The sequence below is a fragment of the Heloderma suspectum genome, chromosome 6, assembly GCF_057233095.1.
Source record: "Heloderma suspectum isolate Gila_16-S chromosome 6, 16-S_ref, whole genome shotgun sequence".
In the NCBI taxonomy this organism is placed as follows: Eukaryota; Metazoa; Chordata; class Lepidosauria; order Squamata; family Helodermatidae; genus Heloderma; species Heloderma suspectum.
This window is the reverse complement of record NC_139463.1, coordinates 104,841,300-104,867,947: the sequence shown is the minus strand read 5'-3', so window position 1 is coordinate 104,867,947 and position 26,648 is coordinate 104,841,300. Positions and strand designations below refer to the sequence as shown.

At 45.1% G+C, this 26,648-nt stretch overlaps 1 protein-coding gene across 2 annotated transcripts in view; it reads left to right on the top strand.

The window, feature by feature from the left end:
- The window catches only part of LOC146342255 (interferon-induced very large GTPase 1-like), a 51,358-nt gene that overhangs the window by 12,523 nt on the left and 12,187 nt on the right, over positions 1–26,648 (top strand). For both annotated transcript variants that reach the window (XM_084805997.1, XM_084805999.1), the window contains exons 3-6: positions 1,398–1,536; positions 18,754–19,070; positions 20,174–20,324; positions 22,371–22,663. In XM_084805997.1, coding sequence (XP_084662123.1) covers positions 1,398–1,536; positions 18,754–19,070; positions 20,174–20,324; positions 22,371–22,663 — 900 coding nt within the window. The remainder of the gene's footprint in view (positions 1–1,397; positions 1,537–18,753; positions 19,071–20,173; positions 20,325–22,370; positions 22,664–26,648) is intronic.

The window sequence follows — 26,648 nt, the reverse complement described above, 5'->3', positions numbered from 1 at the left end:
TGGAGAATACCCCAAAGCGTTTCTCCTTCCCTGTTCATGTCGATGACCCCAGGTGCCCTGTGTGTCTCCCTGTTCTGCCTGCTGTCCAGGTGCTACCTGTGGATGGGCAACAGTTCTTATGGCTCTTTTCCTTTAAAGCGGAATCGGACTGGAGAGCCCTTCACAGAGAGGACTGTCCTCTGTCAAAGGGGACCCCTCACGGCCCCTGTACCCGGTCACGTGCGGAACTTGCGTAGTGCTCCGTCCCCACTGCAGGCTGGCAGTGCCCGACCCCACGGCAAAGGCAGCGACGGGCACCGCATTGCTGACCTGCTGCCCGCCAGTAGGATCCGACGTCAGTTTCCTCAAAAGAAAACACTCGGTTCAGTGGGACGTCCTCCCTAGGAAGTGTGCTCAGCATTGCAGCCTTCCCTCAGCCAAGCTTTCCTGCCTGCTACTCTTGGTGTTGTTCAAACCAGGCCTTTAATTGTTTCCTGAATTTGTTTCCTTCTATCCATCAGTCTTTAGTTGTTTGTTTCCTGAGTCCTTGTTGCTTTTTTTAATGTGTGTTTTAATTCACTCAGTCTTAGTGAAACAATGAAAACGTTGATAAAGAGGTTTTTCTATGTTTGTACTTGCGAAACTGGTGGGATACAGACGTTCCCACTGTTCTTTCCTTCCACAATGCAACTGGGATAGGGGGCACGGTAAAAAAATTGCAGAAAGGCAAGGAAGTCTCGACCTTTGGAAAGATCCCTTGGGAAGTGCTGGATTTTTAGGCACACACATGTGCACATATGAAAAAGACGGAGAGACAATCCCTGGTTTAAAGACCTGGGTCTCCAGCCATCAAGTGTAGTTTGACCCTGAGGAGATTCGCAACCAGAATGCTGAATTTCATTTAATTTTTCATACACACACAAACTTGCATCAATGGAAGCTTTCCTTCCCAATGCAAATAGCAGGTGTGCCCCCCCCCCCAGAATCTGGATCAGCGTTGTAGTGGGAGGCAAAGGGTTAAAGCCCCCCAATTGTTCCACCAGCGTCCCAATCTGGATCAGGTGCCCTGTGCCTGCTATTTACATGAAAGATCACACTAATGACATCACCCTGAGTTTGGCACACGCACGCATGAGATCCAAATTAAATGGGTTGGTTGCAATCACATTTAAATTGGACCTACTGTATTTTGTACGGTAGTTTTTAACACAGATGTCTGGGGTGGGAGAAACACACTAGTACCGCTCCCTTTGAAAACTGTGGTTTTGAGGCCAGAATATGGGTTATTATCCATAATTTTCTTCTCCTCATAGCATTTGGACTCCTTTGTTGCAAAATACACACAGGCCTCGTTATTACTAGGGTACAACTAAGTTTGTTTAACTAAGGAAATTTGTTTATCTGTGCTCACATTTTAGCAACAGAATCATCGTCCTCTGCCAAGACTGAGAGCACGACAAACATACCTAGACAACCACTACCTGGAGATCTGTCCCTTTTAGGGGACACAAAAGAGGATCCAGAGGAAGACCTTTCATCAGGAATATCCACCACAGGGTAATTTCTGTGCTTAAATGGGGCTTCTTCCTCAGTTATCTTTCTTGGCGCTATGTTAGAATCATAGAGTTGGAGGGCTCGGGGGGGGCATCTAGTGTAAGTGCTTTTTTACACAAGGCATATATTTAGCGCTCGTCATTCCCTATTCACAGTTGTTTATGGGTTCTTTAGACAATATTGTGACCCTGTTGTTTCGCTTCTGTGTCTAAAGAGCACTTTCCGCAAGTTATTTTAGAGTAAGGAAAGTTCCACATTTAATTGTAAAAGTGGAAGAAAATGTTTGTTTTACTTATGTATTTGCACTATTCTGCTATACCACAGTGCCACCTAGAAGTAATGTAGTGGAAAAGCAGGAAAGGAATGTCTCCTAGTGTAGTGCTTGGATCTCAATTCTGTGATGAAATTGAAAGTAGATACAGCGGATTAACAGCCTCATAAAGAAAAGCTCGATACAAGAAATCCAGTTCCTTGTTGCTTTAAAGGTCTGTAAAGTGTGGAGTTTAGACCGCCTATCCAATAGGGGGCAGTGCAGCAACCCATAGTGACGCAATAAGCACTGGAATGCAGGTTTGTGCAGGGGGACAATAATGGCAGTAAGGCAGAAATTAGAAGGAAGGATGTGCAAGAAAGCATGTTACGTGTATTCCTGGGGGTTGTTTGATGGAGTGAAATGGCTTTACTATAAGTGTGGGCTTCCAGGTTATCTTTAGTGGACTAGTAATTGTTTCCGACACATGTTCAAGCTTTGGAATGTACTTGAATATACCAGCAGCTACTGATATTCAAAGCATGTGACCCCAGGATCCTTTCTGACTCCACACAGCCTTCTCCAACCTGATGGCCTCCAGTTGTTTTGAACTAGAATTTCCATCAGTCCCAGCCAGCATAACCAATGATCAGGGATGATGGGACTTTTAGTCCAAAACATCTGTAGGTCACCATGTTGGGGAAGGCTCCTCTATAGTTTGTTAATACTTCAAAGTTGTATCTCCCTGCCTTCCCTACCCCTTTAAAGACAGCTGGTTGCTATAATATTGCAGGATCAAGGCCGTTATCATTATAGCTGGCCCTGATGTACCATAGTAGCTAAAATGCAGAGTTGTGAAAGAGGAAGTCTCTCCCCAGTTCAAATCTCACCTTTTCATTAACGCACAAGGAGGTTTGGAGCGTACATGCAAGCACGATATAATAGTTTTGACCTACCTTACAGGGTTGTTGCAAGGATGGTTGAGAAAATAGCTGCAAAAGGCCTTGGAAACTCAGAAAATGCTATGGAATTGCCGAGTATCCACACTGTACTGCGCTTGTGGCAGTGAAGCATCAGACACTACTTGAGCTGGTCTGACGGCGCCAGACATTCCACTTACTCAGGGTGCAAAGCTGTCAGCCACGAAAGGGTCACAGTCCATAAGAACGGAAGAAGAGCCCTGCTCGATCAGACCAAGGGCCCATCCAGTCCAGCATTCTGTTCAGACAGTGGTCAACCAGCTGTTGACTGGGAACCCACAAGCAGGACACGAGTGCGACAGCACTCCCCTGCCCGTGTTCCCCAGCGACTGGGGCACACAGGCATCCTGCCTCTGATACTGGAAAGTGGCCGCACTTTATCTGTCCTGAATCTCCCACCAATCAGCTTCATGGGATGACCCCAAGTTCTAGTAACATGAGAGAGGGAGAAAAATGTCTCCCTGTCCACATTCTCCACACCATGCATCATTTTGTAGACCTCTGTCATGTCTCCCCATACCCTCCTTTTTCCCAAGCTAAACAAGCCCAGCTGCTATAACTTTCCCCCATAGGGGAGATGCTCCAGCCCCTTGTTCATCTTAGTTGCCGTTTTCTGCACTTTTTCAGGCTCTACAATATCTTTCTTTAGGTGTGGGGACCACAACTGTACAGAGTATTCTAAGTGTGGTCGCAGCAGAGATTTGTATAAAGGCAGTATGATACTGGCAGTTCTATTCTGAATTCCTTTTGTAATTATGCCTAACATGAAGTCTACCTTCCTTACAGTGGCTGCACACTGGGCGGACATTTCCTTTTGGGCTGTGCATCGCTTCGGTGCTGAATCCAAATACCGAAGTGAATCGGGGTTCTTTGATGGTGCCTTATTGAGATACAAAGCAAATCAGATCAGCACCGAGGTGGTCTGAAGTGAAGTGGGTCACCACTGAAGCGTTTTGTTCTGCCTCGGAGCTATTCTGATACATTTGGAAGCTCTGACAGCTCCTCTCTAAATGTAACAACTTCTGAAAGATCAGGGAGGGGTAGAGGAGGGGGACGTAGGGGGGAAGAGGAGAGGAGGAGGGAGGGAGCTTTGGCAAATGGCAACTCTAGTTGCTAAATTAGGGCTGAATTTAACCCAGCAGTCTCCAATCAGTGACAGTGGTGGAGGAGGGCAGCAGCGGGGGCAGGGCGGATACTGTATATAATGGAGAAAAGCCTGCATTTGTTTCATTGCTAGAGAGAGTGCTGGTTAGAGAGCTTAGAGTCTGTTAGGCTCGATCAGTGGTGTGAGTGTTGTACTGCAGCTTATTCTTCTTTCTGACCCAGCCCTTCTCAATTCAACTATTCCCATTCTTTCTTTTCTAGATTATTTATGTAAACAACCAAAAACATTTAAAAAGTACTTTAGTTTCCTCCTTTCCTTGTGTTGTTCTTTGGCTTGCTCCCACCCTGCCATTTTGAATTATTCAACCATTTTTATTAGTTCTCCCCTTCTTTCTTTCTTTCTTTCTTTCTTTCTTTCTCTCTCTCTCTCTCTCTCTCTCTCTCTCTTTCTTTCTAAAAATCCAAGAAAAATTTAAAAAGTAGTTTAGTTTCAATGCCTTTCCTTGTTCTTTCGCTCATTACCCCCCCGTTCTGAATTCAATTCTTTCTTTGTAGTTTTCCCTGTCTTTCTTGCTATATCCTTTAAAAAACCCAACTCTCTCTCTCTCTCTCTCTCTCTCTCTCTATATATATATATATATATATATATACATACACACACACACACACACACACACATATACATACACACATACATACAGTCAGGGTCAGAAATATTGGAACAAGGATAACTGTTTTGGCAGTTGGCCTCTATACACCACCACGTTGAAGTTGAAAGGAAACACACCCAGATTGGAGTGAAGTCAGGACTTTCAGCTGTAATTCAAGGGGTTTGATAAAAGTGGGGCACTAACCATTCCGGAAGGACAGCCAGTGGCATACACACACGCCCATCGTTGGTGGCTCATAAGTAATGGAACAAATGGCTGACAAGCAGCTGCATGGCCAGGTGTGGCCTGTTTCCTGGGTACCCCATGACCAATCAAGCAGATAAAAGGCCTGGAGGTGGTTCTGCATGTTACATTTGCATTTGGTAGCTGTTCGCTTGGACTCCCAACATGAGGTCCAAAGAGGTGTCCATGAGAGTGAAGGAGGCCATCATTAGGCCAAGGAAACAAAATAAATCCATCAGAGAGATAGCAAAAACAGTGGGAGTGGCCAACACAACAGTTTGGAACATCCTGAAAAAGAAGCAATTAACTGGCAAGCTCAGCAACAGCAAAAGGCCTGGAAGACCACGGAAGACCACTAAAGTGGATGACCGCAGATTTCTGCTCATGGTGAAGAGGAACCCTTTCACACCATCTAGCCAGGTCAAGAACACTCTTGCGGAGGTAGGCATGTCATTGTCAACATCTACAGTCAAGAGACAGCTTTATGAATGTAAATACAGAAGCCTCACAACACGGCGCAAACCACTGGTAACGCTCAAGAACAGACAGGCCAGATTAGCCTTTGCCAGCAAACACCTAAAAAAGCCTGCCCAGTTCTGGAATAAGACTCTTTGGACTGATGAAACCAAGATTAACTTGTGCCAGAATGATGAGAAGAGAAGTGTATGGAGAAGGAAAGGAACAGCCCATGATCCAAAGCATACCACATCATCTGTCAAACTTGGTGGAGGCAGTGTTATGGCATGGGCATGTATGGCTGCCAATGGAACTGGGTCACTGGTGTTTATTGATGACCTGACTGCTGATAAAAGCAGCAGGATGAATTCTGAAGTGTATAGGGCTATACTTTCTGCTCAGATTCAGCCGAATGCTGTCAAACTGATAGGATGCCGCTTCATACTGCAGATGGATAATGACCTAAAACATACAGCAAAAGCTACCCAAGAGTTTCTCAAGGCAAAGAAGTGGGATGTTCTTCAATGGCCAAGTCAGTCACCTGATCTCAACCCAATAGAGCATGCTTTTCACTTCCTGAAGACAAGACTGAAGGCAGAAAGACCCACAAACAAGCAGCAGCTGAAGGCAGCTGCAGTAAAGGCCTGGCGAAGCATCTCGAGGGAGGAAACTCAGCATTGGGTCATGTCCATGGGTTCCAGACTTCAGGCAGTCATTGACTGCAAAGGATTTTCATCCAAGTATTAAAGGTGATCCTTAAGTTTGAAATGATGATGGTTTGTTCCATTACTTATGAACCACCAATGATGGGCATGTGTGTATGCTACTGGCTGTCCTTCCTGAATGGTTAGTGCCCCACTTTTGTCAAACCCCTTGAATTACAGCTGGAAGTCCTGACTTCGCTCCCATCTGGGTGTGTTTCCTTTCAACTTCAATGTGGTGGTGTACGGAGGCCAACTGCCAAAACAGTTATCCTTGTTCCAGTATTTCTGGCCCTGACTATATATGTGTGTGTGTGTGTGTGTGTGTGTGTGTGTATGTATGTGTGTATGTATGTGTGTGTGTATGTATGTATGTATGTGTATATATATATATACATATACATACATATACATACATATACATACACACACACACACATACATACATATACATACTTTCCCTTCCTTGTTGTTGGCTCCCTGCCCCCCAGCCCCTTCTCAATTCATGTATTCCTTCCCTTCAGACTTTTGAACTCTATATCTTTTCTCTAAAAAATAAATAAAAACCCTTTTTCTTTGTAGTTCTGTGGTTGCTTTTCTTCTGCTCATTTGTGTGTGTGTGTGTGTGTGCTTGTGTTGTGGTCAAGCAAACAGTGTGTGGCAAAGCACTTCACACATAACATCTATTATTTAAATAATACTACACTGTGTGGCTGTGAAGAGAAAAGTCACTGGAAAAGACCCTGATGCTGGGAAAGATTGAAGGCAAAAGGAGAAGGGGACGGCAGAGGATGAGATGGCTAGATGGCATCACCGATGCAATGAATATGGACTTGAGCACACGCCGGGAGAGAGCGCAGGACAGGAAGGCCTGGAGTGCTCTGGTCCATGGGGTCACGAAGAGTCGGACACGACTGAACGACTGAACAGCAACAACAACACACTGTGTGGCAAAGCAAGCCTAATATGAGGCATCTTCGGGGTCTTGGCAGGGGCAGAGGTGGGCGAGGTGCTGCTGGGAATAGCAGCACTGGTAGCCAAGCTGGCTCTTCCCAAGTCTGGATAGTGTGTCCTGGTGTAGGGCAGCAGAGTGTGGGCTTGTGTTGTTTGTTTCTGGCCCAGTCCAACTCAGAAATCAGGCTCTTCCGTATTTCAATGAATATGCCCTTAGCGGGCTTGTTTGTTTGTCTCAGCCCTCACTCCGGTCCAGACCAACTGAGAACTCGCCATTGTCTGTATTTCAATCAATGTGCCCACTTTGCAGGCCTGTTTTTTTAATTGTCGTCCTCACTTCAGTCCGGACCACTATTGCATATTTGCAGCCTGCTGCGCCCATGGGTGTCTCTCTCTCCGCAAGACTCTGCCTGCCCCTGTCTGCCCCATAACCCAGGCCTGGATGAAATAGCTGGGCTTGGTGACTTTGATGCATGGGCCTATTGCATGTTTGCTCCCCGCTGCACCCATAGCTGCCTCTCTGCCTCCTCTGCCAGCCTGTTTTCCCATTCAGTCAAGGACAGCCTGAGGTCATCCAGGTGAAGCTGTAGTACTAGGGGAGAGGGGTTATATTATATTATACTACCAATACCAGATATTAGCGATAGTGACCTCCTCCTAATCACCTCTTAATCACCTAACTCCTCTGATCCCTTTAGTTTATTACGTTTGGTTTGAGCTGAGAACAGCACATTGGGACTAGCACAAAAACTACTGGGCCAGACTGTCTGAGGTTTGGCAGCTTGAATGACCCTCATTGAGGCTGCCAGGTGTCCACATTTCATGCACCTTTGTGCAACCAATGAAAAGTTATAGCTCTTTGCTTTGAGAGCTTTTGCTGAAAAAAGCACCAGCCTGCCTGCCAGCCTGTTTTCCCAGGTCATATGTATTCCATTCAGCCAAAGAGAGCCTGAGGTCATCCACTGTGAAGCTGAATAGGAAAGTAGTACTAGAGGAGACCCCTTCATGGATCACTGCCTTGTTGTGGCGAAGGGGCTTGCGTAACTCAGTGAAGCCATAAGCTATGCCGTGCAGGGCCACCCAAGACGGACAGGTCATGGCAGAGAGTTCTGAAAAAATGTGGTCCACTGGAGAAGGAAATGGCAACCCACTCCAGTATTCTTGCCAAGAAAACCCCATGGAACGTATCACAAGGCTAAAAGAGATGACGCCGGAAGATGAGCCCCTCAGGTCGGAAGGTGTCCAATATGCTACTGGGGAAGAGCAGAGGGTATTTCCAAGTAGCGCCAGAAAGAGTGAAGCGGCTGGGCCAAACCCGAAAGGACACTCAGCTGTGGATGTGTCTAGTGGTGAAAAGAAAATCCGATGCTGTAAAGAACAATATTGTTTAGGAACCTGGAATGTCAGATCAATGAATCAAGGTAAGCTGGAGGTGGTCAAACATGAGATGGCAAGATTGAACATCGACATCTTGGGAATCAGCGAACTAAAATGGACAGGCATGGGCGAATTTAATTCAGGTGACCATCATATCTACTATTATGGGCAAGAATCCCTTAGAAGAAATGGAGTAGCACTCATAGTCAACAAAAGGGTGGGAAAAGCAGTACTGGGGTACAATCTTAAAAATGATAGAATGATCTCAGTACGAATCCAAGGCAAACCATTCAACATCACAGTAATTCAAGTCTATGCCCCAACCACTGAGGCCGAAGAAGCTGAGGTTGATCGGTTCTATGAAGACCTACAACACCTTCTAGAACTAACACCAAAAAAAGATGTCCTCTTCATCATAGGGGATTGGAATGCTAAAGTAGGAAGTCAAGAAATCACCGGGATAACAGGCAGGCATGGCCTTGGTGTACAAAATGAAGCAGGACAAAAGCTAATAGAGTTTTGCCAAGAGAACATGCTGATCATAGCAAACACTCTTTTCCAACAGCACAAGAGGCGACTCTACACATGGACGTCACCAGATGGTCAATATCGAAATCAGATTGATTATGTCCTTTGCAACCAAAGATGGAGAAGCTCCATACAGTCAGTAAAAACAAGACCTGGAGCTGACTGTGGCTCAGATCATGAGCTGCTTCTTGCAAAATTTCGGCTTAAATTGAAGAACGTCGGGAAAACCACTAAACCGTTCAGGTATGACCTAAATCATATCCCTGATGAATATACAGTGGAGGTGAGGAATAGATTTCAGGGATTAGACCTGATAGACAGAGTGCCTGAGGAACTATGGACGGAGATCCGTAACATTGTTCAGGAGGCAGCAACGAAATCCATCCCAAAGAAAAAGAAATGCAAGAAAGCCAAGTGGCTGTCTGATGAGGCTTTACAAGTAGCTCACGAAAGAAGGGAAGCAAAAAGCAAGGGAGAAAGGGGAAGATATACCCAACTGAATGCAGAGTTCCAGAGAATAGCAAGGAGAGACAAGAAGGCCTTCTTAAATGAACAATGCAAAGAAATCGAGGAAAACAACAGAATGGGAAAGACTAGAGATCTCTTCAAGAAAATTGGAGATCTCAAGGGAACGTTTTGTGCAAAGACGGGCATGATAAAGGACAAAGAAGGCAGGGACCTAACAGAAGCAGATGAGATTAAGAAGAGGTGGCAAGAATACACAGAAGAACTATACAGGAAAGATCTGAATGTCCCTGATAGCCATGATAGTGCGGTCACTGAACTTGAGCCGGACATCCTAGAGAGTGAAGTCAAGTGGGCCTTAGGAAGCATTAGTAACAACAAAGCTAGCGGAGATGACAGTATTCCAGCCGAGCTATTTAAAATCCTAAAAGATGATGCTGTTAAAGTGCTGCATTCAATATGCTAACAAATCTGGAACACTCAACAGTGGCCACAAGACTGGAAAAGGTCAGTTTACATTCCAATTCCAAAGAAGGGCAACGCCAAAGAGTGTTCAAAGTACCGCACAATTGCGCTCATTTCACATGCCAGCAAGGTGATGCTCAAAATCCTACAAGCTAGGCTTCAGCAGTATGCGAACCGAGAACTACCGGAAGTACAAGCTGGGTTTCGAAGAGGCAGAGGAACTAGAGATCAAATCGCCAACATTCGCTGCATCATGGAGAAAGCAAGAGAATTCCAGAAAAACGTCTATTTCTGCTTCATTGACTACGCTAAAGCCTTTGATTGTGTGGATCACAACAAACTGTGGCAAATTCTGAAAGTGATGGGAGTACCAGACCACCTTACCTGTCTCCTGAGAAACCTGTACGAGGGTCAAGAAGCAACAGTAAGAACCAGACATGGAACAACCGATTGGTTCAAAATTGGGAAAGGAGTACGACAAGGCTGCATATTGTCACCCTGCTTATTTAACTTATATGCAGAGTACATCATGAGAAATGCCGGGTTGGATGAATCAGAGGTTGGAATTAAGATTGCTGGGAGAATTATCAACAACCTCCGATATGCAGACGATACCACCCTAATGGCAGAAAGCGAAGAGGATCTCAAGAGCCTCTTGTTGAGGGTGAAAGAGGAGAGTGCAAAAGCTGGTTTGAAACTCAACATTAAAAAAACGAAGATCATGGCATCTGGCCCCATCACTTCCTGGCATATAGAAGGGGAAGAAATGGAAGCAGTGACAGATTTTACTTTCTTGGGCTCCAAGATCACCGCAGACGGTGACTGTAGCCATGAAATTAAAAGACGCTTGCTCCTTGGGAGGAAAGCTATGGCAAACCTAGACAGCATAGTAAGAAGCAGAGACATCACCTTGCCGACAAAGGTCCTTCTAATCAAAGCTATGGTTTTCCCAGTAGTAATGTATGGCTGTGAGAGCTGGACTATAAGGAAGGCTGAGCGCCGAAGAATTGATGCTTTCGAACTGTGGTGCTGGAGAATACTCTTACGAGTGCCCTGGACTGCAAGGAGGTCCAATCAGTCCATCCTAAAGGAAATCAACCCTGAGTGCTCATTGGAAGGACAGATAATGAAGCTGAAGCTCCAATATTTTGGCCACCTAATGCGAAGAGAAAACTCCCTGGAAAAGACCCTGATGCTGGGAAAGACTGAAGGCAAAAGGAGAAGGGGACGGCAGAGGATGAGATGGCTAGATAGCATCACGGATGCAATGAATATGAACTTGAGCACGCTCCGGGAGAGAGCGCAGGACAGGAAGGCCTGGCGTGCTATGGTCCATGGGGTCACGAAGAGTCGGACACGACTGAACGACTGAACAACAACTAGAGGAGAGGGGTTATTTGCACTTCAAAGAAACCTACAGCGGAGATTAGGGATAGTGACCTCCTCCTAATCACTGCTTAAATACCTAACTTCTGTGATTATCCCTTTATGACCTTTGGTTTGAGTTTCTGAGAACAGCATATTTTCTCTGTGCCTAGCACCAAAACTACTGAGACAAACCATCTGAAACTTGGCAGGTGGGATCACCTTCAAGGGGATTAATAGGCCCCCAAATACCATGTATCTATCATGAAAACTGAAAAGTTATGGCCGTTTCTGTTTTCCAATGCAAGTCAATGGGAAAAGTCAAATCTGAATAATTCAGATATCCGAAACTCACTTCTGATCCGAATCCGAAGCGGGTGGGGTCCGAATCAGTCCAAGGCGAAGCAGGGCTGCTTGGGAAGGTCCAAATCAGCATCTGAAGAAAAGCAGGGGTCTGTGCGCAGCCCTAATTTTCATCAAGCCATCCACCACAACCCCAAGACCTCTTTCTTGGTTGGTCACCACTAGCTCAGATCCCATCAGGTTATACTTGAAGTTGGGAGTTTTTGCCCCAACGTGCATCATTTTTCAATTGCTTACATTGAACCACCTTTGCCATTTGGATGCCCATTCTCCAAAGTTTGAAGAGATCCTTTTGGAGCTCCTCGTGCTCCTTTTTTGTTTTAACCACCCTAAATAATTTGGTGTCATTGACAAACCTGGCCACTTCACTGCTCCTAATTCCAAATCATTCATGAACAAGTTGAAAAGCATTGGTCCCAATACAGATCCCTTTGGGACCCCACTATTGACTTCTCTGCATTGGGAGAATTTACCATTTATTCCTACTCTCTGCTTTCTGTTCTTTAAGCAGTTACTGTTCCATAAGAGGACCTCTCCTCTTATTCCGTGACTGCTAAGTTTGCTCAGGAGTCCTTGATGAGGGACTTTGTCAAAAGCCTTTTGGAAGTCCAAGTAAACCATGTCTACCGGATCACCCCTGTCTATATGTTTATTGACACTCTCAATGACCTCTAAAAGGTTAGTGAGACAGGACTTACCTTTATGAAAGCCATGTTGATTCTTTTTCAGCAGAACTTGTCCATCTATATGCTTACTAATTTTATCTTTAATAATGCTTTCAACCAATTTACCCTGAACAGACGTTAAACTAATGGTCCTGTAATTTCCCAGATCCTTTTTAAAAACGTGGTGTTACATTGGCCATCTTCCAGTCCTCTGGTAGAGAGGATAATCTTAGGGACATGTTGCATATTCATATTTGAGTTTTTTGAGAACACTGGGGTGGATAATGTCTGGGCCCGGTCAAATATGAATATGCAACATGTCCCTAAGATTAGCCTCTCTAATCTTAGGGACATGTTGCATATTCATATTTGAGTTTTTTGAGAACACTGGGGTGGATAATGTCTGGGCCTGGTCATTTATTTACTTTGAATTGGTCGATAAGGTTGAGAACTTCATCTTTTGTCACCACTCTGCTTCAGTTCCTCAGACTCACTTCCTGAAAGCATCAGTTTAGGCACAGGTCTCTGTCCTATGTATCTTCTGCAGTGAAGACCGATGAAAAGAATTCATTTAGCTTCTCTGCAATCTCCTTGTCCTTCCTTAGTACACCTTCAACTCCATTGTCATCTAAGAGTCCAACTGCCTCCCTCGCTTGTTTCCTGCTTCTGATATGTTTAAAGAATTCTTTACTGTTGGCCTTGGTATATATGCTCTTCAAATCACTTTTTGTATCCCTTATTGTCTGCTTGCATCTCCTTTATGCAAGCTTGTGCTCCCTTTTGTTTTCCTCCCTTGGGCAAGACTTCTATTTTCTGAAGGAAGCCCTCTTTTCTCTAATAGCTCCCTTGACACTGCTCAGTAACCATGCCGGTGACTCCTTTGACTTGGTGCAACCTTTCCTTACCTATGGGATATATTTTAGTGGACTTCTATTATAGTGGTTTTGAGTAACCTCCAAGCATTTTGGAAGGATTTCACCCTCTTGACTCCCTGCTTCAACTTCCTTTGCACCCCCCTTTTAGAGTGTTTTCTTCTTTTGAAATCAAATGTGACTGTGTTGGACTTTCTGGGCAATTTTCTACTGAAATATATATATTAAATCTGACAGCATTGTAGTCACTGTTTCCATTTGGTTCAACAACATTTGCATCTCCTACTAGGCCCTGGGTGATACCACTTAGGATTAAATACAGGGTTGCTCCCCTCTGGTCTGGTCCATGACCAACTGTTCCAGGGCACAGTAATTTGGTCATCAAGAAATTTATCCTCTTTGTTGTGACTGGAATATGCATTCATCCAGTCAATGTGGGAGTAATCAAAGTCACCCATTATTATTACAACACTTCCTTGTTTGGAGGCCTCCCTGATTTCGTTTTCCATCTCAAGATCACCTTGAGCATTCTGTTCTGGGGATGACAGCACGTTCCTAACATTAGATTAGTTTTGTAGCCCAGTATTGTCATCCACAGAGCTTCTGTGGAAGAGTCCACCCCTTTTAGTCTGATCAACACTATGCCCTCTGAGATGTACAAAGCAACATGTCTCCCAGTACGCCCTTCCCTGTCCTTCCTGTAGAGTTTATATGACCGTATTCCACGTTTCTCTTTGTTTCCCCAGGTTTCCATAATGCCTGCTATATCTAGGTTCTCCTTTAAAACCAAGCACTCGAACTCTCCCATTTTGGCTTGGAGGCTTCTAGCATTTACCTAGAAACACCTACCCACAGTGTCGCTCCCCAGATGTCCCTGGCATGTGCATGTTTTGCTATGGCACTTAGGACTCTTTGATTGGCTATCATGTTCTATCATATACTCATGGTCTATTTCTCCATTTGGGCAATTGAAAACATTTTCATCTTCATCCCCTTGGGATGATTTAACCCAAACCACATGCTTTCTACCTCCTGTTGGCTTTTCCCCAGGGTTTAGTTTAAAAGTTACTCTGCCAGATTTTTATGTTTAGCTCCAGCGGTCTGGTTCCATTTTGGTTCAAGTGGAGCCCATCCCTCTTGTACAGGCCTGGCTTGTCCCAAAATGTTGCCCAGTGCCTAACAAATATGAACACCTCCTCCCCGCACCACTGTCTCATCCATGCATTGAGACTCCTCAGCTTTACCTGTCTATCTGGCCCTGTGTGTGGAATTGGTAGGATTTCACAGAAAGCCACCTTGGTGGTCCTGGATTTCAACTTCCTACCTAGCAACCTAAATTTGCCTTCCAGGACCTCACAACCGCAGTTCCCCACATTGTTGGCACCAACATGGATCATGACCACTGACTCCATCCAGGCACTATCTACTAGGCTATCTAGATGGCGAGGGATATTCGCAACCTTCACACCAGGTAGGGATTTCACCATGCGGTCCATACGCCCATCACAAACCCAGCTGTCTATGTGTCTAATGACTGAATCTCCCACTACCACAAGCTCCCTTCTCCCTGGAGGCACATCCCCAGTTTGAGAGGATATATTCTCATCTTCCAAGGAATGGGTTCCTTCTAAGGGATCATTCCTCACTTCCTCAGGATGACACCCTCCTTGGCCCATGACTCCATGGGAGCTGTCACCCATGGAGTGGGACACCACTATTAGGTCCCTGAAGGTCTCATCCACCAACCTCTCTGCCTCTCTTAGCTTCTTCACATCACCAACCTTGACTTCAAAGGAACAAACTTGTTCCCTGAGAGCCAGGAGCTCATTACACCGAGCACCCACCCACGACTTCTGTCCAGAAGGCAGATAGTCATGCCTGTGGCACTCAGTGGAATACACTGGATAGCCCCCACACCCCTACTGGCTTTCTACCTTCATAATTAGTTTTTTTTTGGGGGGGGGATGCATTTTACCTGTAAAGTTTAGTTGTTACTACAAGAAATTATATAAATTCATTTATATTTATTTATTTACAGTTACCTACTATGAGTAGGGAGGGGAAAGTCAACTGCCCTGGCTCCCTTGCCTTGTTGCTAAACTCACACAGGTGCTTAACTCACTTGTTTGCAGACGCTTTGTCACTGGGGCTGAGATGCTTTGTCACTGGGGCTCTTTGCCGTCAGAGAGCTGGCTCCCTCACAAACCTGCCTCCTAATATAGATAGACCCAACTGGTACCGCAGCCAATGTAATTGGAGGGCCTCATTTAAAAAGCAAGGGAGGCTGCATGTGAGTTACTGGTCCACACTAGGTTTCAGTGGGTGGGAATGTAAGTCAAGTTGGCCCCCTGGGAATGGCGATTTTGTATTTAGACAAGAGCTGAAGTTTCAAAGTTGAGATGAATCTTTTTCTGAGGTTTACCTAATGAACTGCTCTATCAGGTCTGAAACCTGAGCCTAAACTGAGCCCAAACTGAAGCTAGCTTGCCTTTCCCCCCTGTTTTCTGTCCAAATTCTGTGAAATGGGATATTTATTTATTTATTTATTTATTTATAACATTTGTATTCTGCCCTATATCATTAAGATCTCAGGGCAGGATACGATCTCATGATAGTTATTGATTTGGCTGGGATGGAAACTTCTCTGAGGCCCTATTGAAGGAGGAGCAGTTCTCTCCTCCGACCCCTTGCGGCTGCCCCCCAGCATCTGCCGCCTCAAGTGCCCCTCTCACTTTGCCCAATGGTAGGGCCTGCTGCCCTGAAGCTGGATGTTCACACACAAAGAGCCCAATGCCCCGGCAGTGTGGAAAATCCATTGCAATTCTGCATGTAGCTGACAGTAGGACAGCAATGATGAAGACTGCTGGGAGCTGCCCGCCTGGAAGCCGTCCATATAAGTAGAAACTGAGATGAACTCCTGCAGCAGCAGCAACAGCAGCAAGTTGTGGCTCTGTCTGGAGCCGTTCTGTAAGCTGTGAGGGGGAGCGGCCACCTCACTCGGCTGGATATTGGCCCCAGATAGGGCTGCTATGAGGCCCTTTGCCTGGCACCTACAGTGGTATCTTTCTCCCAGCAGGTGAAAGCCTTTATTTTCTTCCAGGCGTTTTACAAATGTAGCTTTTAGATTTAATGGCTGTTTTTATATTATCTTTATATTTAACTATTTAGCTGTGGTGGTGGTGGTTCTTGTTGTTCTTTTGTATTTGATTCTTTTAACTGTTTATATTCCACTATTTTAGCTGTTTGTAATCTGCCCACAGAACGTTTGTTATTGGGCAAATGAAAATTTAATGAATAAATCATGAAATATAACAAATAATAAAGGCCAGCTAAATATGATGTAAATACGTTATTGTATTTAATGTGCACATTTTAATGTAAATAGCCACCACAAGGCCACAGAACAGCACTGGGACCCATGTTGAGTATTTACATTTTTGAAATGCACAGGTTAAAATGCAGTAATGACACATTTACCATCACATCTAGTTTGGCCCGAATGTTCCAGAGAACTGACATGAAGACCATCTTTTCGATGGGGGGGAAGTACGACAGAGTGGTCTTTCATAATGGCTGCTTAGGCCCACCAAGCACTCCTGAATGGGGCAGAGGTATTCAGAGGTTCTAGCTGGTTGCAAGGTACCCGGTCTTGCTGTTTATGTGTTACATGTTCATCGCACCCTTTCTCCTTCTTTGTCTCTTTTGCATGTTCCACGGTAGAGGTGAAATTCAGGAGTGAGGTGGTTGGGCTCGGTGGAGGTGTCTGGAAGTCCTGGCTCCTATTAACTGATGGCTGACATTGTTTTCTTTCGCAGAATGCCCGAGAATGTTATAATGTAGCTATGTCTTGATGTTCCAATTGGCATTATGGGAGAAAATTGTGCTTATGAATGGGACCACAAAAGTGGCATACCCATTTTAACCCAGCATTAGCCAAGACCAGAAGTGTACCTGTGGCCTGGGGATTGCATGCGGCATCCCAAGGCCTGAACTGCACCCCGCTTAGGCGCTCCAACCTTTGCCACCACCGAATTCCCTCCTCTAGTAGCAGCAGCAAGGAAACAGCCTGTCCTTTTGGATAACAAGGAGGTTTCCATGCAGCTGTGCTGCTAAATTGTTCTGGTTTCATCCTTTAATTGTGGGAGTTTAAGAAACCGTTTTTTCAGGTGTGCATTTGTGCTGTTCCACAGTGCCACCCAGAGATTATGTAGCTGCAAAGCAGGAAAGGAAACACTTTGTGTAGTGCTCAGTTCTCAATTTTGCGATGAAACCAAAAGTAGATGGGGGTTAACAGCCTTGTGTAGAAAAGCTCCTAGACTCTGGAAGCTAATAGCATTTTGGGTTAGCTGTGACCTCCTCCTAATGGGGAAGCAGTGGACATTGGAACATCTGTTGGAATTAATGATGTGAACCTCCACCTTATGCTTTTATATTTGTAAATAAATGCAAATGCTGCAAAACACCCGTCAGTCTCTGGTAACTTCATTCCAAGGAAATGGAATCCTGAGTAAGCACTGGAAGCCCGAAACCTCACCACTCAGAGGACTGGGGTACACATAACAAGAACACTATGTTATGAAAAGAAGTCTTGAATTCCAAAGCAGCTGGTAACCTTTCAGGGAGAAGGTGTCCCGTTTTGAATCTTGGACGCTGATCAGGGTGGGGGGGGGAGTGTGGCAAACCAAGCAGCCCTTGAGAAGTGGAGATAGGGTTCCTGTCCTTAACTAGTGGACGTGGATTTTCCCATCACCAGGTGGGTCTGAAGGGCAGCATGTAGGGTGGTCTTTCTGTAAATAGTCTAACAGTGCAATCCCATGCATGCCTGCACAGACGTAGGTTCCTTTGAATTCAATGGAGCTTACTTTGAGGTAAGTGGGTATCGGATTGCAGCCTCAAGGATTCCGTGTGCAGGGTGTATGTTATGTATCTTGCTGCCATTCCCATTTAGATGGTCCTGAAGGGACAGTTTACAGATCTAAAAGAAAAGGTGGAAATCTTCCTTATATCTGGGGAAGAAGATCAGCACTGTTGTCACACAGAACAGTTTCTCTGGGCCTCTCTTTGGCTGTGCATCTCTCACCCTTTCTAGAGTAGAGAAGCTCCTTATGGGGTCACAGAGACCACCATCCTAGGTTGTAATTACCTGTCCTATAGCGGCAGGCTCTCTACTGTTTCCTACTGAACTTCCCTAACGTTCCTCTTTGCAACAAGAGGAACTGTTCCTTTATTTTATTCATGAACTTTTATTTCATTTTGAAATAAAGGTAGCAAAATAAAGGTAACACAAAGAAAAAGAACATACATAGTAATTAGTCAAGATCACTGAAGAAACAAAGGAATTCACTAATTATAATTCTTAGTCTATAACTGACATGCTTATGGAACATCTGCAATAAAATGGCCTACATAGGAGCCCAATAACCAAGGAAAGAGTAAAAATATAATTTATACAGCACATAAAAGGAGCATTTGTGAGTATGTAGTTTGTGTGTACGTGTGCATTAGTCAGAAAAAAATATAGGGAACTGTACTTGGTTGGAACTTGATCGAAAGCCTGAAGCACTTCAACATAGGAAATGGAATACCATGGAAACCATCGTGCCATAATAGATTTCTTAGTTAGGATTCCTTGCTTGTTGCACTTGCTGAGTAAGTTTATACATAGTCATTGTTCATTTATTTTGTATTTGTGACCACAACTGCACAATGTGTTCTCTTTCAAGCAACCCATTTAAAAGAGAGAGAAAAAAGTTTATTCTTTTATATTTTAAAAAATTTTCAGCTCTGCCGATTTCAGAGTCGTGGCTTCTAGTGAAAAACCCTCTGACATTATACGGCAGGCCAGAAGGAAGTTAACAGAAGCCCTTCTTCAGATAGACCGGGAGCTGATTTTAGATGCTGCAGACAGCCACCTGCTCCTCTCGCAGGGAGAGTTCTTCTCCCTCAGTGAAATAAAGGATCCGCAAGAGATCGTAGAAAACTTGATTGACACCGTGTTGACAAAAGGGGACTCCACACATGAACAATTCCTAGACTGCCTGGAAAATTTGAAGCACAACTTCCCAAACCTGCAGTCCATTTCTGAATATTTAGAAGTTGGTGAGTTCTGTTTTCTAAAACTATTGAGGTGTGTGTGTGTGTGTGTGTGTGTGTGGGGGGTATCCTTGCCTTTTCTAATGGCTGGGTTCACATACTGGGCCTGTTCAGACGCAGTGCTAAGCCACTGTGTGTGTGTGGGGGGGGTACCCCCAGTGGCTTAGCATTGCATCTGGACAGTGTTTGCCCCAGGCAGCAGTGGCAGTTAACCCTGCACTACCCACGTCCACTACCCATGTGGTGCACTAGGGTTAAGGGCCCCTAGTGTGGCTTACCGTTGTGTTTGACGGGCTCCATAGGCCAAAAGCAAAGCCCAGGAGGAGTCCTGTGCCCAAACCATAGAGCTCGTGGGCTAGGGCAGCTGTCCCATGGGGTAATGCTGTATCTGCCACGGACCATCTCTATGGTCACTCACCCATGATTTGCAATGGACTGGCCACCAGCAGCCCAAATCAGCTGCGGGGATGCCGGGATATGGCTGACCAACATTCCCAAGCCCAGCAGGTAACCGTGGAGGGGGGTGGGTAGCGGAACTGCGCAGTCCCATGCAGTTCCGCGTTGCGTCTGGCAGCCTCCCCTGAAGTGGTGAGCTAGCAATGCTCCTAGAAAATAGAGTTCTTGACTTCTTTTCTTTGTCAGCATTCCTGTGCTTTTAAGAACTACTTAACAGACAGAAATTTTACTTTTTTTACTCTTTTTCTTTCACCTCAATGTGAATGCACATTACTTTTCCTCTCTTAAAAAAAGGAGTGTAAAATTTGAGCACAGCATTGCTACTTTATTTACTCTGCATGATTATTTTGTGGGCAATTTCATGTGGTTGCAAATCTCTTTAGGGGGATGTGTTACGTTTAAGCACAGAATCAAGGATACACACACACACACACACTTTAGTTTTAGAAACACAATGAATTATGTGTATGTGCTTAATTGGCACAACTTATTGTGACTATGGAATTTTGATTGCTTCGTTGCAAAATTGAATTTTAGTTTTTATTTTTGTGCAGGCATCACACAGCCCTGGCATCATCAGTCTACAGACAGGCTATCAATTTGACAAAGTAAAGCTACTTATCTCTACCCACTTCTTCCATTTCTTCTAACAGAGCCATCTTCCTTAAGGGACACAAAGGGTCTGGCTGAGGTTCAGGACATTAGAACCATACCTGGGGCGACATCAGCTGGAAAAACTTCCCATTCAGAGGGGAAAAAAGAGGATCCAGAGGCCGGAGCTTCATCAGGAACAGCTACCCAAAGGTCTCTTCTGTGCTTAAACTGCATGCCAAAGCTTGCCGGTACAGACACAGCAGTGTTGGGAACCTACACACAAGGCTTGAACAAACTGTTTCCGGAGGGATGCCAAGTGATCAGAAAAAAGGCCTGGCCTGCTCTTGTGCCTCTGAACCCCAGTTACCTATTTCTGCTCTAACTGGAGTCTCGTGAGATCTCTAGACCTCCCATTCTAGGTAGGGGGAGTGCAGCCGTCTTTCGTAAAATTCAATAACCAAAAAACCATTCAGTTTAACATCTTGTGTTCAGAGCTTTCCATGTTCACTGAAGCTCCAAAATGCTGGGAAATTATAGCTGTTAAGGGCTGTGCCCAGAACAGATGTGTTATTTAGGCAATATGCATATGGATATGGTATCCTATGCTGTGGTTACTTGTAGCTTCACCAGTACCTTGAACCTGAATGGTTGTCAGTGGCAGAGTGGTGGACCTAAGTCCTGGATTTGTCTGTTTGCTGGAATGGACACATGGAGTCTATGCAACTGAAGCTACAATTCCACATTACAAGCCCCCACTGGCTCATGAAATCTCTAGTCCTCCCATCCAGTACGGGGAGCTGCAGCAATCTTTGGTAAAATATGGAAGAATGGAACACAGGTTAGCAGCACTGGCACAGTGAAGGAGAGTGAGAGCTTGATCTTTGATTGGAGTTGGACTACAGCCAGGAGCAAAGAAGGATGTATAAGGAAGTGGGAGGAATGGGATTGGGGGTAGAAGGTAATGATTTTATGCTAAAGGTAAGCTTCTAAACATTTGGATTGTGTATTCAAGTATCTTTGAATATGCCACTAATTAATTTGAGCATGTAGGGTTTACACCTGAGTGTAGATAAATAGGGCAGATAATTGCAGGATATGGGTAGAACGTTCCAGTACAGGAGTGTAACAAAAATTCTATTTAAGGGTGAAATGTTTCTAGACAATTGCAAGGCCAAGCAGCTTATGATTATAGAAGCTTAGAGCACATCCTTTGTGTGTAGAAAGTGGCAAGTTCAATCCCAGATTCTTGAGATAAATGATCTTGGGTTGCAGGTAGGGATGTTAGAGAATTCCGCCACGGACTCCAGTGAGGCCGGATTCTAAAGGAGGCCGTGGCGGAACGGAGCAATCCCCACCACCACCCTGCGAAACTTCCCTGGGACGGATCCTACCTGTTGTCAGCCGTCCAGTCTGTCCACTGCCCTGGTCTGCAGCTGCGAATGGCTGCCACCATTTCCCTCCCCACGTTAGCCATGATAGGCTACGTAAGTATTTACATAGCCTATCACGGCAAAGAGCAGGGACGCAAATGGCGGCCACTACGACATTTGCGTCCCTGCTCTTCTCGTGATAGGCTACGTAAATATATATGTAGCCTATCATGGCTAATTCAGGGACGCAAATGGCGGCCGCTACAGCAGCCACCATTTGCAGCCACAGCCTGGCAGCGGATGGAGGTCTGGCTGCGGGTGGCCCCAGCCAGCGGCTCCACGGACTCGCCACGCAGCGGAGCCGGCCAGGGAGGATTCCTGGGGGATGGACGGATCGCCTCCCCCCCACCATGGACGCCCCGGACCAGAATGGGGTGAGTAATCCGTACACCCCTAGTTGCAGGTATGAAGAAGGCCTCTGCCTTGATTCTGGAAAAGCAGTTATCATTTAGATTAATCTTGAATACATTTAAGGCCTGGGATCCACCTTTAGCCCCATCGTCAATGATGGGACACGCATGTAATTGTTTTACCATATATGTGTGTATTTCTCTTCTCCTTTCCCCACTTTTTCGTTATATTTTTCCAGGAAAAAGAATGGGGTGGGGTGATGGTGAAATAAAGGACGTGGTTGGGAGTTGCTCATGTGACTCACATTGGGCTAGGGCTGGATCCAGTTGGGGATGCTGACCCACACATTCAACACCAGTGGAGTAGGCAGTACAGCATTAATGGACTGTTAGCCTGATTCAGGATAGAACGGTTTCTTATATCCTAACCAGCTATTAATTTTCTCCCCCAACTCCCCTAAAAAAATCTGCTACAGGTCATTGGATTCAGTGATGTCTGCTGGTGATATTATATGCAAGCAAAGAAAACGGTTAATTGGAATCCTTGAGAAGGACCTAGAGGATGTCTTAGATGACTTAGTCTCCCAGACTGTCATCACTGAGGAAGAACATGAGGCTTTGGACAAAGCAGAGGAGGATTCCAAGACGAAAAGCCGAAAACTGCTGATCGTGATACAGAAAAAGGGGGAAAGGGCCTGTTGCCGGTTCCTGGAACGGTTAGAAATGGCATATCCAGGTTCAAGACAAGTTCTGCGATATTCAACGCATGGTGAGTCTTGGCATTCTTCCTAAGCCTCAAGGACAGTTAACATAACCCTTATTCTTTCTCACAGTGACCTTACTGATCCTATGGAAGCTTTCAGCCACTTCTGCCTCTGATACTGGAGGTAGCATAGAGCCATCAGGACTACCAGCCATTGATAGCCTTCTCCTCCAGGACAGACGTTTCTCTTACATTGCTTAAATTTTCAGAAAAAAATGAAGGCTCTGAAAACTGTTAACATATTTTTTTTTTTTGCGTGCCGGAAGAGCAGTCGATTATATTGTGTATGTTCATGCGCGTGCGCACACGCACACACATACACACACACACTTCCAGGGGACAGTCACCTGAAAAGAGTTAATTATAATTGTGAAACTGTCCAAGTTCACCAGTACTGTATCCATTTATAGAGGGTTGGATCCAGACTAAGCCATCCTGCTAACTTCACATTCAATGCTATGTTACTAGTTAACTTTATGAAACAATGCACTTTTCATAACATTGTGGAATAATGCACTTTTGGAAATGGAAAATGTTCTGTGAAAAAATACAGTGGAAATTTTTTCCACCCCATATAATTGCTTCAGTTCCCCCTCCTTCGGGCCAGAACCACCAGTGCTTCCTGGAAGAATGCTTTTCCTTAAGGAATGAGTCAACCGTGTGTGGGTTAGTTCCCATCCCACCATCCCAGGGACAAGGGCCTTTAGTCTTCACCCTATTTTACCCAAACTGTGTTACCTAAATCATCCATTATGGACACAGTTCTCACTGATAAGCAATAAATCCGAATGTATGGGATACTTTACACTGGCCGGATCTACCCAGAGGATTTACTCTGGTGTTAGTGTGTCTCACACAGGGGCATGACACATGGTGTAACCTCCGATCTACATCATTCCTGGGTTTTCATGCCATAAATCTCCATTTTTACAAAGACAGTTTGTGACAGATTTTCCCTTTCACACAGTTCTCCATACTTCCTGGGGATGATGGAAGTTGTAGTCCAACACATCCAGAGCATGCCAGGTTGGACTCTTCTATATGCATGCCCTTCATTACTGGGAATCACTACTTCTTAAGATATTTCTCCTGCCCACCTACAGCCATTAACCAATCATATCCCAAGGAAAGGTTTCATGAAACGTTTTAGTTTCAGTAAGATAGTGATTTAGGCTGCAATCATGTAACCATTTTCCTGGGAGTAAGTGCCAATGAACTCAGTGAGACTTACTTTTGAGTAGATATGTTTAGGATTATGCTGTTGAGATCCAGCTTTATCTTAATATACCCATATTATGTAATCGATTCCTGTGCAGTTCCATCTCTGGACCCATGAGCCTTGTCATAAGATGGCTCCTTCCATAAAATGGATGAAGCCTGATTCAGACTCCTGCAAACTGACCAACGATGGCTACCAGTTGTCACACTGTCATACAGAGAATTCTTGCATTCCAACAGCGACTACAATTCTACTTCTACCACATCCCCACATTAACAAATGACTTTTTCAACTTGCGTTTGAATTCTTGCAAATGACTTCTTTTACCCACTTCCTTATATTTTTCTCCCTAAAATGTTTGCTTCCAGAAGAGAAAACGGAGAGCTCAAGTGCATTGGAGGAGGCAAAGGAAGATCTTTCCAAAGGATCTTTCCTTTCGTAACCACGATGCCACAAATTTTGTTATGTCACTAGTATCTTTAAAATATGATCTTGTTCTCCTTTCCTTGCTTGTTTCCCAAGAAGCAGGTTAGGCATGAAGGGACAGTTTGGGCTTCCCTAAGTGGAGGAAGATCCCAAGGGCAGTATGGGCCCAAACTACATGGGTGATTTAGTGAGGAGCAAGAGCTCGTCAGGGTCATTTGTGACACATGACATTGTCACCACTCCGCAGCCCCCCTGCAGTTTCCCCCTGAAAACGGTGCATTTTGGGAAAGTTGTTTTACTGTGTCTTTTTTCTTTAAACCAGGTCCTGCGTGATTCTGCTGCAGTGTGCCCCATTTCCCCAAATTAAATCCTGCATGTCTGCCATGCCTAGTGGTGTGTCTGTGACCTGGACAAGGGGGGGGGGAATCCCCTCCCCCCCATTCCTTTTTTTTCTGCCATTGGCAGTATTATTTCTTTCTTTCTTGCTTTTATATCTCACCTTTCTTCCTCTTGCAAGGAACCCAAGGCGGCTTACATTATCCTCCTCCTCTCCATTTGATCCTCACAATAACAACCCTGTGAGGTAGATTGGGCTGTGCGAGTCTGTGACTGGCCCAAAGTCACCCAGTGAGCTTCCATGGCCAAGTGGGGACTAGAACTCAGATCTCCTGACTCCCAGTCCAACATTCTCACCACTACACCACACTGGCTCTCAGTAGCGTCCTTTTGGGACACGAGGTTCTTTTCCCACCAGTTAGCACTAAATCTCAGTAGCGCTATTTTGCAATAGCACTATTTCACTCTTTTACCACTGGTGCTCCTCTGTTTATTTCTATTGTGCACTATGTTGCAGTAGCGTTTTCACTCTGTCACTACTCTGCAGTGGTATGCTTTGGATATAGGCCATGTGGTGCTTTCTCCTGCAGCTCCCTTCTCAGCTGTTTATTTTTACTGTGTGTTACTTTGCAGTAGCGCTATTTTGCAGTAGTGCAGTTTCACTCTCTCACTACTTCGCAGTGGTGTGCTTTTGATATAGGGCAGTACTCCACTGCTGTTTATTTTTACTTTGTACTATGCAGCACACAGCTTCCTATCCATGTAACCATTCCAGAAGCGGAGCACACTTGTGAAGACAACTGGTGGATATGAGGGGAGAGATGTGGGGTAAACTAAGGGACATAATTCATGTCTTCCATTAAACTTACTGAGCAGGGGAGCATGGACAGGGGTGGGGAACAAACCTCTCCCATTCGCTGAGCAGCATCTACCCAGTTGATGACAATCAATTCTACTAGCAGGACTCTGCCCATCCAACCCCAAAGTAAGGCAGTTTCAAGTGCAGTTTGACCTGTGAGAGTGGGTTTTTATGTAACGTGTACTCCACTTTTCTTGCTTTGTGTGCCGTTGGTGGACCAAAGCGATTTCATGAAAATCCAGATATAACTAGAAAGCATTTCTCATACCGTTTCCATGTATATTGGGTCCTGGTCTCAATCCCCTTCCTATCTACCTTCTCTGGAAGGAAGTTGGGGAGAACAGAGAGACCAGGGCTCCATCTACATGGAAATGGAATGAGAAGCACTTTTTGGTTGTGTCTGGATTTTCATGAAATCACTTTGGTCCGTCAGGGACACGCGAAGGAAGAAAAGTAGAGAAAACACTACCTAAAACCCTACTTTCATGGGTCACACAGCACTTGAAACCCCCATACTTAGGGGTTGGGTGGGTGGAGTAGAACTGAGAGTCATCAGCCCTGTAGGTGCTGCTCAGCAAATGAGAGAGTCATCAACCCTGCCCCTGTCCATGCTCCCCTGCTCCGGGAAGTTTACTGGAGGCACTGAATTAAGCGCCTGTCGTTTACTTCACACCTCTTCCCTCTCATCCACCATTGAGATATTGTGAAAGGTTAAAAGATACTGCGCTATTCTGAATGGGAAAAACAGGCTACAAAGTGTGAATGGATAAAGCAGCTACTTCACTATTATGAATGCCTGAAACTACCCTACTGCACAATACTGAACGGGAAAAACAGGCTGCATACTGTGAATGGGTAATGCAGCTACTAGGCTAGGCTACATATTATGAATGGAAAAACAGCACTACTGCGATATAGTGAAGGGATGAAACAGCGCAAAGCCATGCTAACTGGGAAAGAAAGCCTGTGTCCAAAAGACCTTATTGTGAATGGGGAAGAAAAACAGGGAATGGAGCAGAAAGAAGTGGTGGCCCCATCCCTTGACCACCACTGCCAGGTTACAGCCAGGTCACAGAGGCACACCCAGGATTTAATGTGGGGGGACAGGACGCTGCAGCGGAACTGTGTGCAAGCCCACATTTAAGGAAAAA